This window comes from Gobius niger (assembly GCF_951799975.1).
Source record: "Gobius niger genome assembly, chromosome: 15".
NCBI lineage: Eukaryota > Metazoa > Chordata > Actinopteri > Gobiiformes > Gobiidae > Gobius > Gobius niger.
Genome location: NC_136866.1, coordinates 29,705,676 through 29,724,879, shown reverse-complemented (window position 1 = coordinate 29,724,879; position 19,204 = coordinate 29,705,676). Strand labels below are relative to the sequence as shown.

The 19,204-nt window shown below is 42.7% G+C and overlaps 1 protein-coding gene across 3 annotated transcripts in view; it reads left to right on the top strand.

The window, feature by feature from the left end:
- Positions 1–19,204, top strand: part of xrn2 (5'-3' exoribonuclease 2) — a 40,620-nt gene that overhangs the window by 19,571 nt on the left and 1,845 nt on the right. For 2 of the 3 annotated variants that reach the window (XM_079571699.1, XM_079571697.1), the window contains 4 exons: positions 1,948–2,016; positions 2,101–2,229; positions 4,768–4,880; positions 15,421–15,514. In XM_079571699.1, coding sequence (XP_079427825.1) covers positions 1,948–2,016; positions 2,101–2,229; positions 4,768–4,880; positions 15,421–15,512 — 403 coding nt within the window. In that variant the 3' untranslated portion in view covers positions 15,513–15,514. The remainder of the gene's footprint in view (positions 1–1,947; positions 2,017–2,100; positions 2,230–4,767; positions 4,881–15,420; positions 15,515–19,204) is intronic. The other variant, XM_079571698.1, reaches the window with a different exon arrangement.

The window sequence follows — 19,204 nt, the reverse complement described above, 5'->3', positions numbered from 1 at the left end:
CATGATGCATTTTATGGCTGGTGCGTCTTATACTCCGGAGCGACTTATAGTCCGGAAAATACGGTAGTTTTTGACCCAGCCTTGATTTGTTTTTGTTAGCGTTAGCGTGCTCCCGTTAGCATGCTCCCGTTAGCGTGCTCCCGTTAGCATTAGCTTGCTGTTTCTTGCCGTGGTTTTGCACGGCGATCAAAGATACATTTGCGGAGGTTAACATAGGGCTGTGCAATTATTCGAAATTCGATTACGATTTCGATTATTACACTAGATGATCACAAAAATAGCATCATCGAGAACAAACGATTATTAAGGATGCCCTCCCGCTCGTCCTGTGGTTTGTGTGACGCGTCTGATCAGCTGAAACACCAGCGCAGTGACAGAACTGTCAATAATATCTACTAATGTTGTTTATACCTAACTCTTAGATAACGCCTCTGTTAAGAGCTCACCTTGTGCTGAAGGAGAACAGCTGTTTTGGAAGCCTCGACATCCTTTGCTCAGACACTGGTTTGTTTAGTAGAAAAGTCTAAAACTCTTCTTCAGGAGCAGATCAACGGAGCTCAAACAAACTCTAATTACTTCACGCTGCTGAGATGATTGTTTCTGTTCCCTTCACATTTCACGAGCTAAAGGCTCAGGCTTTGGTTTGACATAAAAACATTAGCGCTGAGTGATGATGTCATCAGGCCGCGCGGCTCTGTTGGACAGGTGTGAGGGCTGGCCAGCAGGGGGCAGGTGTCTCTATAGGACTAGTTTAGAAACGTGAGCATATAAAAAAAATGCTTTTATTGTTCAAAGAAAATGTCGTCCATAGTTGTTTTTTAAAATAATAATAAAAATGAATAAATAAAATAAAGAAATAGTTTTTTCTTAAGGCAACAAATAATCGTTTGAATAATCGTGATTTCAATTATTACTAAAATAAACGTGATTATTATTTTTTCTATAATCTAGCAGCCCTAGGTTAAAACTAACTCGGCAATTACATTCTCCATGTTCTAAGCTTCAAAGTGACATACTCCATATTCACTGAGGTTTAGTGGTTAAGTTGTGTTTTTATTTTTTTGTTTTTTATATTTTGTTCATATCTAATGCTAATGGATACATGTAAACGCATGGAAGTGGTTATGCTTGTTGGAGGATAACATTAAATCATTATTTATTACACTGGGTCAGGCTGTACAGTCGTACTGTCTCTGTCATAGCCTTGGCTGTGGAGCTCAGACTCTTGTGTATCAGCCTGACGCTCTGAGGGGATTTATCCCTTTTCTGTGGAAGCTCAGACACACTGGCGATTTAATGTTATCCTCTAACAATGCTAAGCTACGCCACAGGAATGAATTGGCCGCTAAGCTAACGTTAGCATGAAAGAAAAGACAAAGTATCGATCCCTACTTCATATTAAAAACATCAAAGTTACTCATTTTCAAAACTTCAAAACTGTTCCAACTTTTTTTGACAGTGTTTTGCTGTTATCCAGTATCTTTCACCCACTTTTAAATGGAATCTAATCTAATCTGCTCTTGGTGTGAAAGTTAGTGGTTGTGCCTGAAGCGGCTGCAGGCTGCTTTGGACTTGGGGAAGTTGCGAGCGTTCTCCCGTCGTGGCGGCGCTGATGGTGCGGATGATTAAAAGTCGTGCAGCTGCAGATGTGGAGTTTGTGATTGGGGAGAATCAGTTTCATTTCCACAGATTATAATTTCATCCACAGCTGCGAGTTCAGGCTCAGGCTCCGCTCAGTCGAAGCTCCGTCGGTATAATTATCACTTCCCCAACAGTGTAAAAGGTGTTTAAAGAAATCACAGCCTGGACGGTCCTGGGCTGGGTGTGAAGACGCTCTCCGTGTAAAATAACGGATAAAAACACATACGTCGTTCACCTCGTCCGGAGTTTCCGCAGAGCATTAAGTCATTAAATTTACTGAAATAGTGATTTTAACTGTGTTTTCAGAGTGGAGTTCAAAGACCCGGCGTTCGCAGACGGGTTCGTGTTCAAGGCCGTCCTTCTCCCGGGAGCAAAGTCAGTCACTTTCAGCGTTTTTCACAACTTTTCCCCTCATTTGTTACAGAGCAGTGTGTTTTCTAACAGCGTTTGTGTTCTCAGGCTCCCCAGTAACGTCCTGAAGCCCGAGGACTTCGAACGAAGCGGCCGCCAGGGCTGGAGACCTCAGCTGGGCTTCAACGCCAACAGACAACAGGCCCACCTCGGCCAATCAGGGCAGAGGGCGCTCAAGTAAGTCCCACCCCTTCTCCCACCTCGGACAATCAGGGCACAGGGCGCTGAAGTAAGTCCCACCCCTTCTCCCACCTCGGCCAATCAGGGCACAGGGCGCTGAAGTAAGTCCCACCCCTTCTCCCACCTCGGACAATCAGGGCAGAGGGCGCTCAAGTAAGTCCCACCCCTTCTCCCACCTCGGCCAATCAGGGCACAGGGCGCTCTAGTAAGTCCCACCCCTTCTCCCACCTCGGCCAATCAGGGCAGAGGGCGCTCAAGTAAGTCCCACCCCTTCTCCCACCTCGGCCAATCAGGGCAGAGGGCGCTCAAGTAATTCCCACCCCTTCTCCCACCTCGGCCAATCAGGGCACAGGGCACTTGAGTAAGTCTCACCCCTTTTCCCACCTTGGCCAATCAGGGCACAGGGCGCTCGAGTAAGTCCCACCCCTTCTCCCACCTCGGCCAATCAGGGCACAGGGCACTTGAGTAAGTCCCACCCCTTTTCCTACCTGGGCCAATCAGGGCAGAGGGCGCTCAAGTAAGTCCCACCCCTTCTCCCACCTCGGACAATCAGGGCACAGGGCGCTGAAGTAAGTCCCACCCCTTCTCCCACCTCGGCCAATCAGGGCACAGGGCGCTGAAGTAAGTCCCACCCCTTCTCCCACCTCGGACAATCAGGGCAGAGGGCGCTCAAGTAAGTCCCACCCCTTCTCCCACCTCGGCCAATCAGGGCACAGGGCGCTCTAGTAAGTCCCACCCCTTCTCCCACCTCGGCCAATCAGGGCAGAGGGCGCTCAAGTAAGTCCCACCCCTTCTCCCACCTCGGCCAATCAGGGCAGAGGGCGCTCAAGTAAGTCCCACCCCTTCTCCCACCTCGGCCAATCAGGGCACAGGGCACTTGAGTAAGTCTCACCCCTTTTCCCACCTTGGCCAATCAGGGCACAGGGCACTTGAGTAAGTCCCACTCTGGCCAATCAGTGCACAGGGCGCTCGAGTAAGTCCCACCCCTTTTCCTACCTGGGCCAATCAGGGCACAGGGCGCTCAAGTAAGTCCCACCCCTTCTCCCACCTCGGACAATCAGGGCACAGGGCACTCAAGTAAGCCCCACCCCTTCTCCCACCTCGGCCAATCAGGGCACAGGGCACTCAAGTAAGCCCCACCCCTTCTCCCACCTCGGCCAATCAGGGCACAGGGCACTCAAGTCCCACCCCTTCTCCTACCTGGGCCAATCAGGGCACAGGGCGCTCGAGTAAGTCCCACCCCTTCTCCCACCTCAGCCAATCAGGGCACAGGGCGCTCTAGTATGTCCCACCCCTTCTCCCACCTCGGCCAATCAGGGCACAGGGCGCTCAAGTAAGTCCCACCCCTTCTCCTACCTTGGCCAATCAGGGCACAGGGCGCTCGAGTAAGTCCCACCCCTTCTCCCACCTCGGCCAATCAGGGCACAGGGCGCTCAAGTAAGTCCCACCCCTTCTCCTACCTTGGCCAATCAGGACACAGGGCGCTCGAGTAAGTCCCACCCCTTCTCCTACCTGGCCCAATCAGTGCAGAGGGCACTCAAGTAAGTCCCACCCCTTCTCCCACCTCGGCCAATCAGGGCACAGGGCGCTCGAGTAAGTCCCACCCCTTCTCCTACCTTGGCCAATCAGGACACAGGGCGCTCTAGTATGTCCCACCCCTTCTCCCACCTCGGCCAATCAGGGCACAGGGCGCTCGAGTAAGTCCCACCCCTTCTCCTACCTTGGCCAATCAGGACACAGGGCGCTCGAGTAAGTCCCACCCCTTCTCCCACCTGGCCCAATCAGGGCACAGGGCACTCAAGTAAGTCCCACCCCGGCCAATCAGGGCACAGGGCACTCAAGTAAGTCCCACCCCGGCCAATCAGGGCACAGGGCACTCAAGTAAGCCCCACCCCTTCTCCCACCTCGGCCAATCAGGGCACAGGGCACTCAAGTCCCACCCCTTCTCCTACCTGGGCCAATCAGGGCACAGGGCGCTCGAGTAAGTCCCACCCCTTCTCCCACCTCAGCCAATCAGGGCACAGGGCACTCGAGTAAGTCCCACCCCTTCTCCCACCTCAGCCAATCAGGGCACAGGGCGCTCGAGTAAGTCCCACCCCTTCTCCTACCTGGGCCAATCAGGGCACAGGGCGCTCGAGTAAGTCCCACCCCTTCTCCCACCTCAGCCAATCAGGGCACAGGGCACTCGAGTAAGTCCCACCCCTTCTCCCACCTCGGCCAATCAGGGCACAGGGCGCTCGAGTAAGTCTCGCACTCTCCTAAGGCCGGGAATCGTTACATGGTTTTCGATATCGGTACTTTAACAATACCGATACTAAAATATTTGTCATATAGAACCATAAAACAGAACAGTGATAATTCCTTTTCATTCCGTTTAATTTTCTAGCTGTTTAATTTATTTGAGATGAAACGACCAAGAAACTTCCTTAATCTACAAAAGGGCAGAGAAAGCACTGCAAAAACACTGCATGTTTTCCCTGCTCGTTATTTGGAAGTGGCTGGATTCTGACCGTGCCCTCGTCTGTTCTGTTTCAGTCACACCCTGGGCAGGAGCCCCGGTGGAGGAGGTCAGTACAGCAACGCTCCTCCTCCTGGAAACTACCACCAGGGCTACAGAGGTCATCAGCAGCAGCAGCAGCATTACCCCCGTGAGTAAACTCTCTGATTTAAGTTCAAACACATCAGTTTATAGTTCTGCGTTGTAATTACGGTGAACACAGCCGTGGTTTTCCTCCACAGCCTGACATTAGGAAGTGTTGATGACTAAATGGTTTCAGATGGCTGTGGTTCTCGTGTTATGGTGATGTTTTTGGACCGAGTAATGAGCTGCAGTGAATCTGTTAAACTCCCGTTAATGTCGCCGGCGGAGGAAGATAATTCCCGCCGTAATCAGCCGCAGCCTCGCTCTGATTAGGACGACCCGCTCTCATTACCGCCTTGCGCTGATTTCAAAAGTACGTTTGCTTTCCAAGACGTAGGTTCAGGGTTTGGGGGAGATTTCTTAAAATGGCCAGTGGAGCCGTTTAGGGAAGGGATGATTCCTGAAAGTGTCCGGTCTCTGCTGGACTCTGGCCTCTGGGTTTGATCCGTGCATGAACTGAATATTTCCCCACTAAGGATGTATAATATCTGCGATTATCGGCCTTTTTGACGCCATCATCGATAATTTTTTGCCCGATAATTATAAGCTTAGAGACTAGATGCGAGTTCGCCATTTTATACTCACTACTGCCACCTCAGGTCATACGTGTAACTGCAGCTTCTATATTAAGCTCGAGCATGACGGCACTTCAGACCGAATTAACACCTTTTTGAGTGACGGGGCAGGATTTTCGAGGCAGTTGTGGTGAACAGGTCTGAGCTCATTCTACACATGAGGACATGGAGGAACATGTAGGGGAGGAAATACTTTAACATTTTTAAACTCTATATAGTCCCTTTAACGACAAAAGGGCAAATGCTCCGGTGCAGCTGGAGTTTAAACAGCAGCAGTAAGTTCAGGCTCTGCGGCTAAAGCTAAAGCCCATGTGTTTCTTGTTGTCACTACTTTTCTATTTGTCTAAGAGTCTAGTTTCTTATTCAGTCCAGGTTTAGTCCTGGTTTTTAACCACTTTACTGTAAGTCCTGGTTTAGTCCTGGTTTTTAACCACTTTACTGTAAGTCCTGGTTTAGTCCTGGTTTAGTCCTGGTTTAGTCCTGGTTTAGTCCTGGCTCAGGCCGCGGCTCTGCCATCTCTGATAATGACTGAAGTGTGAGTAAGTTACAGCTTTGCTTCTGCATTTGTGCTGAAGCTGCTCATGAGTTCAGGCTTTTTTAGACTCACTGTGGATCATTTATTGACATTTGGAGAGAAAAAGTACAGAAAATTAGCACAGAAAAAACAAAGTTTTTCAATACTGCCCCCTACCGGAGCTTTTCGGTCAGTACCAAGTAGGAACCGTTTAACAGTAGCCAGCCCTACTGATCGCGTGACTCTCTAACATTTTTAAACGCCATATAGTCCCTTTAACGACAAAAGGGCAGAAAAACATTTTCCAATTTCTTTTTTTCACAATTTTTAACACATATTTTTTTTTCTCCGTATAGTCCCTTTTAACCCCTTAACTCCCACCTGAACCGATTACATTTTCTCCAGTTTGGCTTTACCCCAATCCAAAAGCTTCTGGAAAAAAGGTGTGAAAATAGCAACAGAACTGAGACAAAAACTATGATGTAAATGTGACAAAAAAGTGACAAATGGATGAAAAAGTGGCAAAAATGTCACAAGAAATTGACAAAAAATGGACGAAAAAATGACAAAAATTTGACCCAAAAAATGGCAAAAATGTGACAAAATGTGACAAAAAAAATTACAAAAATGTGACAAAAATGTGATAAAAAATTGACAAAAAAATGACAAAAATTTGACAAAAATGTGACCAAAAAATGACAAATTTGATAAAAAATTGACAAAAAAATTGCAAAAAATGTGACAAAAAAAAAAAAGACAAAAAAGTTACAAAGATGAGTTGAATACCAAACAAAAAAATGATGGAAAAAAAATCTGATGACGTGAGGAAAAAGATCCTCTCGGTTCAGGCGGGAGTTAAGAGGTTAAATAGCATTGAATCTGCGGCTCCAGCTCGCTGCCTTTCTGCGACTGCAGCCCGGAGCTGCTGCAGATTCATGACCGCAGCGCATTCTCTCCTCGAGCAGCTTGTGCTCTGTTTAAGCTGTAACATACGAAGAGGAAATGTGTATCGCAGTTTATATATATTTTGGGCAGAACTGTTGAATAAAAATCCTCAGTGGTCAATATGGAACTAAACCCGTCTCTAGATGACCCTTTCCCCTCTCTCTGCTCTCTCTCTCTCCCCTCTCTCCCCCCTCTCTCTCCCCCCCTCTCCCTCTCCCCCCTCTCTGTGATTAGTCTCCTCTATGGCTGGAATCTGAAGTGCTCGTGTCCTTTTCTGTGGGACTGAACTGGCTCGTTTCTTTTTTCTGAATCCGCTCCTGGCTCCACAGCCTTTGTCTGAGCTGAAATATCTTTAACCTCTTCAGACTCAGCGACTTTAATCGTCCGGACGCTCTTTCAAACTTAAATTACCCACCGGTTCAGGGGCAGATTCAGATTCAGTCAGAGCCGATTAAAACTGAAACTAAATACCTCCGTTTTACCTTGTAACTTCATGTTTTGAGCAGAATTCCCACTAAAGCCGTGATAAAAAGAGAGTTGGGACATTATTCCCTCCTGAGCTGCAGGAACAGACCAGATCCACATCAGGACCGTTTACTGAAGATAAACTTTTCTAAACTCACTGAGCTGTTCCACAGTGAAAGCTCCTCACACGTCACAGATCTGTTACATAGTGAGAGCGCTCACTCTGTCACTGACAATGCACCATAACTGTTCCAAACATGGCTAATGCAGAGTGAGCCTCACCTTTTCCACAAACAATCTTTGATCCCAAACGCTCCGGGGCAGCTGGAGTTTAAACAACAGCAGGAACTTCAGGCTCTGCGGCTAAAGCTAAAGCTAAAGGTAAAGCTAAAGGTAAAGCTAAAGGTAAAGCTAAAGGTAAAGCTAAAGGTAAAGCTAAAGGTAAAGCTAAAGGTAAAGGTAAAGCTAAAGGTAAAGCTAAAGGTAAAGCTAAAGGTAAAGCTAAAGGTAAAGCTAAAGGTAAAGCTAAAGGTAAAGCTAAAGGTAAAGCTAAAGGTAAAGCTAAAGGTAAAGCTAAAGGTAAAGCTAAAGGTAAAGCTAAAGGTAAAGCTAAAGGTAAAGCTAAAGGTAAAGGTAAAGCTAAAGGTAAAGCTAAAGGTAAAGCTAAAGGTAAAGCTAAAGGTAAAGCTAAAGGTAAAGCTAAAGGTAAAGCTAAAGGTAAAGCTAAAGGTAAAGCTAAAGGTAAAGCTAAAGGTAAAGCTAAAGGTAAAGCTAAAGGTAAAGGTAAAGGTAAAGGTAAAGGTAAAGGTAAAGGTAAAGCTAAAGGTAAAGCTAAAGGTAAAGCTAAAGGTAAAGCTAAAGGTAAAGCTAAAGGTAAAGCTAAAGGTAAAGCTAAAGGTAAAGCTAAAGGTAAAGCTAAAGGTAAAGCTAAAGGTAAAGCTAAAGGTAAAGCTAAAGGTAAAGGTAAAGCCCATGTGTTTCTTGTTGTCACTACTTTTCTATTTGTCTAAGAGTCTAGTTTCTTATTCAGTCCTGGTTTAGTCCTGGTTTAGTCCTGGTTTAGTCCGCGGCTCTGCCATCTCTGATAATGACTAATGAAGTGTGAGTAAGTTACAGCTTTGCTTCTACATTTGCGCTGAAGCTGCTCATGAGTTCAGGCTTTTTTAGACTCACTGTGGATCATTTATTGACGTTTGGAGAGAAAAAGTACCGAAAATTAGCACAGACAAAAAAAAGGTTTTCGATCCCGCCCCTACACGGAATTTGAGTTTTTATTGATTTTTTCACTTTATTGAAAAAAAGATCCTCTGAAAAAATCTATGGGACTATGGAAAAGGTTTAAGGTAAACAAGTGTTAATGGGATTTATCTCCCCCTGGTGTCTCTGGCCAGAAAACCACAATTGCAACTTTGCCTGCACCGGGTCGGAGTCACCAACACACACTAATGGAATCACGAAGAACTGCGGGCTCGTGCCACTCAAACAGTATTTACAGCCAAGTTTGAGCGAGAAAATGATCATCCATCCATCCATCCATGACACCTGCAGTGGCGCCTATGGCCTCTAGGGGCATGAGTTACTTAGTACTGCTTTAACCCCTTAACTCCCACCTGAACCGAGCACATTTTCTCCAGTTTGGCTTTACCCAGATCCAAAAGCTTCTGGAAAAAATGTGTGAAAATAGCGACAGAACTGGGATGAAAATGATGAGCATGTGACAAAAAAGTGACGAAAAATGACCAAAAAAATTACAAAAAATAATTTAAAAAAGACAAAAATGTGACAAAAAAATGTGACAAAAAAATGACAAAAATGTGACCAAAAAATGACAAAAAAATGATTTAAAAAAAGACAAAAATGTGACAAAAATGTGACCAAAAAATGACAAGAAATTAACAAAAATAATTTAAAAAAGACAAAAAAAGACAAAAATGTGACAAAAAAATGTGACAAAAAAAGACAAAAATGTGACCAAAACATTACAAAAAAATACAAAAAAAATGATTTAAAAAGACAAAAAAAATGACAATGTGACAAAAAATGAAAAATTACAAAAAATTACAAAAAATAATTTAAAAAAGACAAAAAAATTACAAAAATGTGACAAAAAAATTACAAAAAAATGAAAAAATAATGAAAAGAAGAAAGAAATGACAAAAAATGTGACAAAAAGTTACAAAATGAGTTGAATACCCCCCCGCCCCCCCCCCCCCAAAATAAGGATGGAAAAAAATCGGGAGGAAAAAGATCCATTTAGATGAGCTTTGTAGATCTTAGCTTGAGGCGTTACACTGGCTTACTGGATTTGGGTAAAGCTGAACTGGAGAAAATGCTCTCGGTTCAGGCGGGAGTTAAGAGGTTAAGTAGGATTCAAAGATATATTTCCTTAGAGGCAGAATCTGTAAAATATCAACAGTTTTGGCCTTGTTTGTATCTGCTCTCCCTCACTTGTATCCACAGCAGAGGCGTCTCCACGTTCAGTCCCGTGTTCTACGTTCAGTCCCGTGTTCTACGTTCAGTCCCGTGTTCTCCGCTCAGTCCCGTGTTCACCTGCGGCGTCGGGCCTTAAACGCTCCTTTGTGGCGTCTGTGGAGCAGCTGCTTCGGTGCGGTTGCAGGACGATGTTTTCGCGGCTCGTCTCCCTTTGTCCCTTTCAGCTGCAGGTCTTTAATTACGTCCCGGTGGGTGGTCCCCCCTCTGAACCCCTCGGACGCCGGCCCTTTGTCCCCCCAGTCCCGCAGCCGCACGTTTCATTAAGGCTCATTTGGAAACTTTTCAGAAACTGTTTCAGACGCGGATTTAGCTCCTGGAAGTTTTCACGCAGCGCTCTTTCTTAAGCTTTTGTTGTGGTTTGATTTAAACGATGAAAACTCAAAGGGCTTTGGTCCAGATTCAGTCAAAAGTATCAGGATTTCAACAAACTGGTTTAGATGAGGATGAAAACTCATAAAGTCAAAGTGAAGACCTTTAACACTTTATAGGCTCTCACTGACACGTTTATTTCTGTTTCATTATCATGCAGAAAATCAATGTGAGCGAAGTTTCCATATTTAGCTCATGGCCCTTTAGCCTCTTACCACCCGCCAAAACCAAATGCATTCTCTCCTCTTTGCCATTGTCCTCACTTTTTATTTCCCTTATGTGTTTTTGTCACTTTTTTATGGCACTTTTGTTGCTTTTTTTGTTATCTTTTGATGCATTTTGGTCACAGTTTTTGCTGGATTTTGGTCACTTTTTTGTCACATTTTTTGCTGGATTTTTGTCTTTTTTTTGCTGGATTTTTGCCACTTTTTTGCTGGATTCTGGATTTTTGTCACTTTTTTGCTGGATTTTTGTCACGTTTTTGCTGGATTTTTGTCTTTTTTTTGCTGGATTTTTGTCTTTTTTTTTGCTGGATTTTTGTCTTTTTTTTGCTGGATTTTTGTCTTTTTTTTGCTGGATTTTTGCCACTTTTTTGCTGGATTCTGGATTTTTGTCACTTTATTTTTTGCTTGATTTTTGTCCTTTTTTTTGCTGGATTTTTTTCACTTTTTTTTGCTGGATTTTTTTCACTTTTACTGGATTTTTGTCTTTTTTTTGCTGGATTTTTGTCTTTTTGCTGGATTTTAGTCACTTTTTTACTGGATTTTTGTCTCTTTTTTGCTGGATTTTTGTCACTTTTTTGCTGGATTTTTGTCACTTTTTTGCTGGATTTTTGTCTTTTTTGCTGGATTTTTGCCACTTTTTGCTGGATTTTTGTCTTTTTTGCTGGATTTTTGCCACTTTTTGCTGGATTTTTGTCTTTTTTGCTGGATTTTTGCCACTTTTTTGCTGGATTCCGGATTTTTGTCACTTTTTTGCTGGATTTTTGTCACGTTTTTGCTGGATTTTTGTCTTTTTTTTGCTGGATTTTTGTCTTTTTTTTGCTGGATTTTTGCCACTTTTTTGCTGGATTCTGGATTTTTGTCACTTTTTTTGCTGGAATTTTGTCATTTTATTTTTTTGCTTGATTTTTGTCCTTTTTTTGCTGGATTTTTTTCACTTTTTTTTGCTGGATTTTTTTGACTTTTACTGGATTTTTGTCTTTTTTTTGCTGGATTTTTGTCTTTTTGCTGGATTTTAGTCACTTTTTTACTGGATTTTTGTCTCTTTTTTGCTGGATTTTTGTCACTTTTTTGCTGGATTTTTTTCACTTTTTGCTGGATTTTTGTCTTTTTTGCTGGATTTTTTTCACTTTTTGCTGGATTTTTGTCTTTTTTGCTGGATTTTTGTTATTTTTTTGCTGGATTTTTGTCAATTTACATCCTCATTTTCTTGTTTTTTGTCGCCATTTTGAAGAAGCTTTTAGATTTGGAGAATTTTGAGAACAGGAGAAAACATGTTCAGGTGGGAGTTAAGATGTTTTACTTAATATATAAACCTCTGTAATAAACCAAGTAGTTTCAGGTCTGGGCTGGAGCTCAGGAGACGTTTTGTTCTGTGATACTGATGTTTGAATGACACACCTGTCATAGGAAAGAGCTTTTGTAATGTGATTGAGTGATTGAGCTTTACAGCAGTGGGCGGGGTCACTCACGTCCAATGTTGTTACTAAAAATAACCTAAGACCTACAAAACTCATTTAAATTGATCTTTTTCCTCACGTCATCACATTTTTTTCCATCTTTTTTAACTCATTTTGGAACTTTTTTGTCATTTTTTAAATACATTTTTTGTCTTTTTTTTGTCATTTTTTCGTCACTTTTTCGTCCAAGTTTTCTCACATTTTTGTCACATTTTTTGTCCTTTTTTGGGTCATTTTTTGTCACATTTTTGTCATTTTTTCGTCACTTTTTCGTCCAAGCTTTCTCACATTTTTGTCACATTTTTTTGTCATTTTTTGTCACTTTTTCGTCATTTTTTGTCACTTTTTCGTCCAAGTTTTCTCACATTTTTGTCACATTTTTTGTCCTTTTTTTTGTCATTTTTTGTCACATTTTTGTCATTTTTTCGTCACTTTTTCGTCAGTTTTCTCACATTTTTGTCACCTCTTCATCATTGTTTTTGTCTCAGTTGTGTTGCTATTTTCACACCTTTTTTCCAGAAGCTTTTCGACTGGGGGTAAAGCTGGAGAAAATGTGCTCGGTTCAGGTGGGAGTTAAGAGGTTAAATCTACATTTCTTACACAATAACGACACTCAGTTAAATCAATGTTTTTACAAAGAACAAATAGGGGGAAAAAGTGAATAAATGTTGATCCCAAAAATGCATTGCCTTATATTACTCCTCCTTTACTTATCGAGCGTTTACTCCCAAAAACATGACTGACATCTTCTGTAGACTAAGATCTGAAAGTACTTTGAGAAGATCGACTGTAAATAAGGGGATTATAAAGCATTAGACTGGATTCAAACTGGCGTGAAGTGTTTGTTAGAAAATATGATCTATTTTACTCCAGTTCATTGAAAATCCAAACGTTGTGATGTGGAGCTCGTTGTTGCCCGTGTTTTTCTCCGTGCGTGTTGGTTTTTTCTGATTGTGGAGCTCGAGCTGCAGCTGGTCGCTCGGGAAACCTCTCGAGTGGTTTCTGTCGGAGCCACTTGAGTCTCGCACAAAGCTTCGTTTCTGTGACGTGAATCTTAATGCGGCGTCTGCTCCGGCGCTAACACCCGGGATTACGCCGGACGCGAACCCGGGACTCGAAGTCGCCGTCGCCAATCTGCCGCTCGCTCTCCTTCCACTGGAGACCTCACTTTAATGTTTAGTTTGGGAGTCGTTCGAGTCTTGAGTGAAGATACTCTGTACTAAAACGACTCAATCATTCAACATTTATTTATAAAAGTGCTTCTACTTTACTACATTTGAAAGATAAGTATAAAACTTTCTGCTCCATTTCTATAAACCAGGGGGAGGCAAGTTCTCTTAGGCGAGGGCTGATTTTCTTTATTGTAAATAGACCGAGGGCCGAAGGCGCTGATTATTATGATTATTAGCCCAAAGTGAAGCACAACACTGGAAAAATGACCATCTTAAATGAGATAAATGACTTGAATTCATCAAATTCTATGTTGAATTTGAGTCTGTTTGAACTAATCCAAGATACAAATGCTATAGCGCCAATGGAACAAGAATAAAACCCACTTGAAATCAGACAAATAATTGTTTTTCCCTTGAAATGACACAAAATTATCTGAGAGAATAACCACTACTAGAGGTTTTATCTCGTCTAAGACCAGACCAAATCTAATCAAACCTTAGATTTAATCTCTTAATTCAAGTAGATTTATGTGATTTCTTCCTTAAAACGGTTATTCTTTTCCAGTGCACTTCCTTCAAACACCAGTGTTGTACATAATATATGACCTCATTGGGTGCATTGACAGTATTTCTACCTTTGTTTCCTCCCATTTAACTCTAATAATGTTAAAAATACTCTCTGATTTGTGTAATAATGTTTCTCACAATCATCTTGAGGGCCAGAGGTTCTGTGCTGAAGGGCCGGATTTGGCCCACAGGCCTGACGTTGCCCACCCCTGCTATAAAGGCTCCAAAGTCGAAAGTCTATTTGTCCAAAAGCCTAATAAAGCAGTATTTTCAAACAGTAGGTGGCGCTGTGCAGATGTACTGTCGACGCCACTGACTCACCACAAGGATCAAGGTTTGTCCCCGTCTTGTTGCCGTACAGAGGGGACTTTTTCTTGTTTTTGAAGCTGCAAAGATATTTTCTTCTTGTAAAAACACCAAGGAAAACAACAGCACCAATGATTATTTGTCACCATTGCCTAATTATAATAAGTTGTGATTCCATATATTTCATTAGTGGAGTCCAGGTTACTTCCCATTTGTTCATATTTGTGTAATTATGTTGCGTTGTTACATTTGAAGAGGGGAGGGGGGAGATCCAAGCACCTGAGCTGCTGTTCCTCCTGTCAGACCTGGCGCTTTATGAAAAACGGAGTGATTTAGGCTCTTATTATGAGAGGACGCTCATGTTTATGTGATCATTTATTCAGCTTCAGCCTCTTCACTCCGACCATCGCAAACAAACATCTCTGCGCTTGTATCTTTATATTTCCCACAAATGCAGATCAAATTGAGTGAAAGGAGAAAGGAAGCAAACATTTACCTGTCAAAGGAATTGTTCTGATATTATTTGGTTAAGTTAGAGTCCAGACAGCAGGTTTAACACGCGTGTTGACAGGTTGAACACGCGTGTCAGCCCGGGGCAGTTTCCCCAAACTCGGGCCACATCAGCTTCACCCGCTTTGTAAACACATCCCAAACTAAAGTTCCAGACTTTAAAGTTACTGGTCAGGCGTTTGTACTGATGAAGAAGGGAAACACGCTGTCCACCTGCCGAGGAACCGCTTTCCCCGGTTTACAGAGCCATGTTTACATTTCAGGGTGGCTGGTTTTTCATTTTATTTTCACCCGTGGCTGGTCTTTTTCAGACGTTTGTTAGTTTTTTCGTTGAGACAGTTGTTCAGGTTTATTATTAGTTCCTTTTCTGGTTAAATTTCGTTTGGCGGTGAGGCACTCAGACCCACGGTGTGCGTCACGTGACCGCGGTATGACGGTAATCCGGTTACCGCCCCAGGCCTACTATCGAATCGAGGTTTTGATTACTGCAATCACCTCCAGAGACTGAGGTTTTCTTCCTCCTGTCTGTGTATTTGAGTGATGTCACCGATCAGAGTAGTCGAGTCTCAGGTTCAGCTGCAACAGAAAAGATTGTCTGAGGTAACATTAAACATAACGCTCTGTGATTCCACCATGGACTTATTTTCATCACGTGGCTGCCGGGGAAGCTCCTCCAGTAGAGGGCGCTGTCCACTTAGAAACAAACACTTTTGAAAGTATTGTGTGTTGTTCTAATGTGGGGTCATTTGAGCTGTTTGAAGTCTAAACGTAACTTCCTTCTCATTTCGCCTATTATTACATTCACAAGCTCATTTATCCAGTTCCTGAAGCGTCTGAGGTTTTCCAGTCCCTTTGAGAATGACTTGGCAACTGTTACCGTGATCGGAGTAATGTCACGGTATCGTCCCTGTAAACACGTCCCGGTAAACCTTTGTCTCTTTGTGTTTCAGAGTCTCATCAGGGCAGTTTGCTGGGAGCGCCTCATCAGGGCAGTTTGCTGGGAGCGCCTCCTCAGTATCAGCAGCAGTCGTATCAGAGGTGAGTGTGGAGCTCAAAGAGGAGCGGACCCAAAACTGTCCCTTGCGGAGTCCCTGCGTCACACACACCGCTGTCTCAGGCCTCAAGTGTCATTGAAACACATTCATTTTGGTTCCGCCGTTCAGTAAATCAAACTTTTCATCATCAATCATCCAGAACATCTTCAACTGCACGTTTTACTGAAGCTGATTTTCTCCATTAGAATTTTATCTTTAAGCCCAAACTCTCTCTACGACGTTTATTCTGTTTTGTGGCTTTGGGAGGTTTTTTTCCACAAGGATTTTTACAGGTCTAACCCCTGACAGAATTATTGAGCTTTGTAAACAAAAAAAACAAGGAGGAAATCAAATTTTTACAGATTTTTTTTTCACTAATAACGACGAATTTCTGCGGGGCATTAAAACACATTATGAATAAGGCCTTAAATATCATGAAAAAGCACTAAACTGGATTCTAACTGGCATTAAATCTAAATATATTGGACATTGAAGACATTGCTCAACAATTCTTACCGCACAATATCGTGAGACACAAAATTATGGTTCAAAACATTCAGTTACAGTTTTGGATGAAATTTACCACCATTTTTTTGTGCAAAAGTTGCCATTTTCTTAAAATCTCTTTCAACTGTTTGAGGAAATGTTTGCAAATCTTAAAGAGGTTTTGTCAGTCCCATAGCACCAGTCTATATCTCACTACAATGATGACAAACCTTCTGTTGGTCTGTAAATGCAGTAAATTAGAATAACTGCCTTGTATAAAATGTCTCTCTCAAAATGGCTGTAGTGAATGTCTTGAAATAGGCCTCTGTCTCTTTAAGAACCTCTGAGCCTTTAGACACGCCCCCTCCACACGCTGTCTGTGGCATCAGTGGGGAGGGGGTTCTGCTGAGGAGCAGTGGTTGGTTACTCGGCTGGTGACGAAAGCTCGGAGGCGTCTCCAGGAGGTGGGGGCGTTCCTAGGAGGACTCAGGCAAACCTATCCCTAAAATGGCCGCCATCAGAGTTTTTACAGATTACTCAGAAATACGTGAATGTGCCAAGGCAACACTTCAGCCATGTTTTTAATGAGGGAATGACATAACATGATGGAAAGCTTGAAAAAGTCCATTTTGCATAATACCCCCCCTTTAAATAATGAAACACGTGCTGATTGTCTAAAAATGGCATTAAAAAGCATTAAATTTGACTAAACCAGTTCCAAATCTGAGCAAATCTTTGGAACTAACACATCACAAAATAAAACCACACATTTAAACCTGGCTCTGTCCATTGTTTAGCTTTTGTTGCTGAAAATATTAACAACTTTAGGCATATTTTTTTTATAAAACGCCTTATTTTTATTTGAAAACTTAAAATGACAGAAAAGTTGCCACACATTTCTCCTCATGTTCCTGTCAGTGTCCACAGCAGAAGCTTCACATTGATGTCTCTACATTTAAATGTTTTCTCTGTTCTCGACGTGGCTCCGTGACGATCGGCTGAAGGCCTGGGGAGAGGAGGGAGGAGGGAGGGGGGAGAGGGGAGAGGGGGGGAGAAAGGGGGAGGGGGTTAAAGGAGACGGGCTGTGATTAGGGCACAGTCTGAAGGAGCCTGAGTGCATTAGTGCGGCCTCATTACACTGAGCAAACTGCTTCACTTAAAGGGACTTTAATAGACACGACTGAAGCCGGACTGAGGCGTCACAGACTGAAACTCATCAGTCCAGTCGATTATACAGTTTAAAACCTCTACGACGTTTCAATCATTTCTGGACGACTCGTCACTAACACAGGTTTTGAATAAACTTGGAACATTTTTCATTTTAACCTCTTAACTCCCGCCTGAACCGAGAGCATTTTCTCCAGTTCAGCTTTACCCAAATCCCGTAGGCCAGTGTAACACCTCATTTGAAAGCTAAGATCTACAAAACACATCTAAATGGATCTTTTTCCTCACGTCATCAGATTTTTTTCCATCTTTTTTTTGCGGGTATTCAACTCGTTTTTGTACGTTTTTTGTCATTTTTGGGGTAATTTTTTGTCTTTTTTGTCTTGTCAAATTTTTTGTCATTTTTCTGTTATTTTTTATCTTTTTTTGTCGTTTTTTGTCCATTTTTTGTCGATTTTTTTTTATCTTTTTTTGTCAATTTTGTCATTTTTTGTCAATTTTTCTGTAATTTTTTTTATCTTTTTTTGTCGTTTTGTCACATTTTTTCTCATTTTTTTCCTCATTTTTTTCTCATTTTTTGTCATTTTTTGTCATTTTTTGTCCATTTTTTGTCCATTTTTTTGTCAATTTTTTGTCCATTTTTTGTAAATTTTTCTGTAATTTTTTCTTTTTTTGTCGTTTTGTCACATTTTTTGTCATTTTTTTCTCATTTTTTGTCATTTTTTGTCAATTTTTTTGTCAATTTTTCTGTTATTTTTATCTTTTTTTTGTCTTTTTGTCAATTTTTTTTTTTCATTTTTTGTCACTTTTTTGTCCATTTTTTTGGTCCCTTTTTTTTCTTCATTTTTTGTCAATTTTTTGGTCATTTTTTCGTCCATTTTTTGTCAAAGTTTTCTCTCTTTTTTGTCACATCTTCATCATTGTTTTCGTCTCAGTTTTGTTGCTATTTTACTTTTTTCCAGAAGCTTTTGGATTGGGGTAAAGCCAAACTGGAGAAAATGTGCTCGGTTCAGGCGGGAGTTAAGGGGTTAACTGATTTTTTCACTTTGTTTTTTGGGTTCAAAGTTTCATAAATCTGTCTGTGAAAAAAACTCCCAAATGTCGAGTCCGAGCCTGTAAAGTTTCCAAACCGTCTCCCGCAAAGGAAACGACCATATTTGGATTCCAACATCAGGTCACAGCCTTTCCTGCTACACGTGGATACCAAACATGTCAGTATTTGTGAATGACTAAGCGTGGGAAAGACGGACATGTTGGAGTTCCTTCCTGGAAATCATCCTCAGAGAATATATCTGTGTGAGCCTCACTAACCACTGTGCCACCGGGGTCAAAGGTCGCGCGGTCTGTGGACTCAGATGGTCCGGATTCCGCAGTGAGAGCTCCGTAAACTCCATAAACTCCGGCCTCTTCTTAAACTCGATTAGCGCGGCGTTGGCGTACGTTTTCAGGCCGCCCTTAAAGGGGAAGCCCTCGTACTTAAAGGGGAAGAGTAATTGTATTTTTTTTGTGAATGCGGTTTCGCCGTGGCCTGGGATTAACCCTCGAGGCCCCGGTCACAGTCGGGGTGGTCAGGGACGGCTTTGAAATGTTAAAGAACTCGACCAGGAAGTTACTCCAACATTTTGCAACAGTTTGGAAAAGTCTAGAACATTTCGGAAGAGTTTAAAATTTTCCAAAACTTTTCCACTATTTTCTAAACCGTCTGGAGCGAGCGTTTGGGGCGAGAGTTTGTGGCGGAGAGTTTGTAGCGGAGAGTTTGTAGCGGAGAGTTTGTGGCGGAGAGTTTGTGGCGAGAGTTTGTGGCGAGAGTTTGTAGCGGAGAGTTTGTAGCGGAGAGTTTGTGGCGAGAGTTTGTAGCGGAGAGTTTGTGGCGAGAGTTTGTAGCGAGAGTTTGTAGCGGAGAGTTTGTAGCGGAGAGTTTGTGGCGAGAGTTTGTGGCGAGAGTTTGTAGCGGAGAGTTTGGAGCGGAGAGTTTGGAGCGGAGAGTTTGGAGCGAGAGTTTGGACACGGAGAGTTTGTGGCGGAGAGTTTGTGGCGGAGAGTTTGG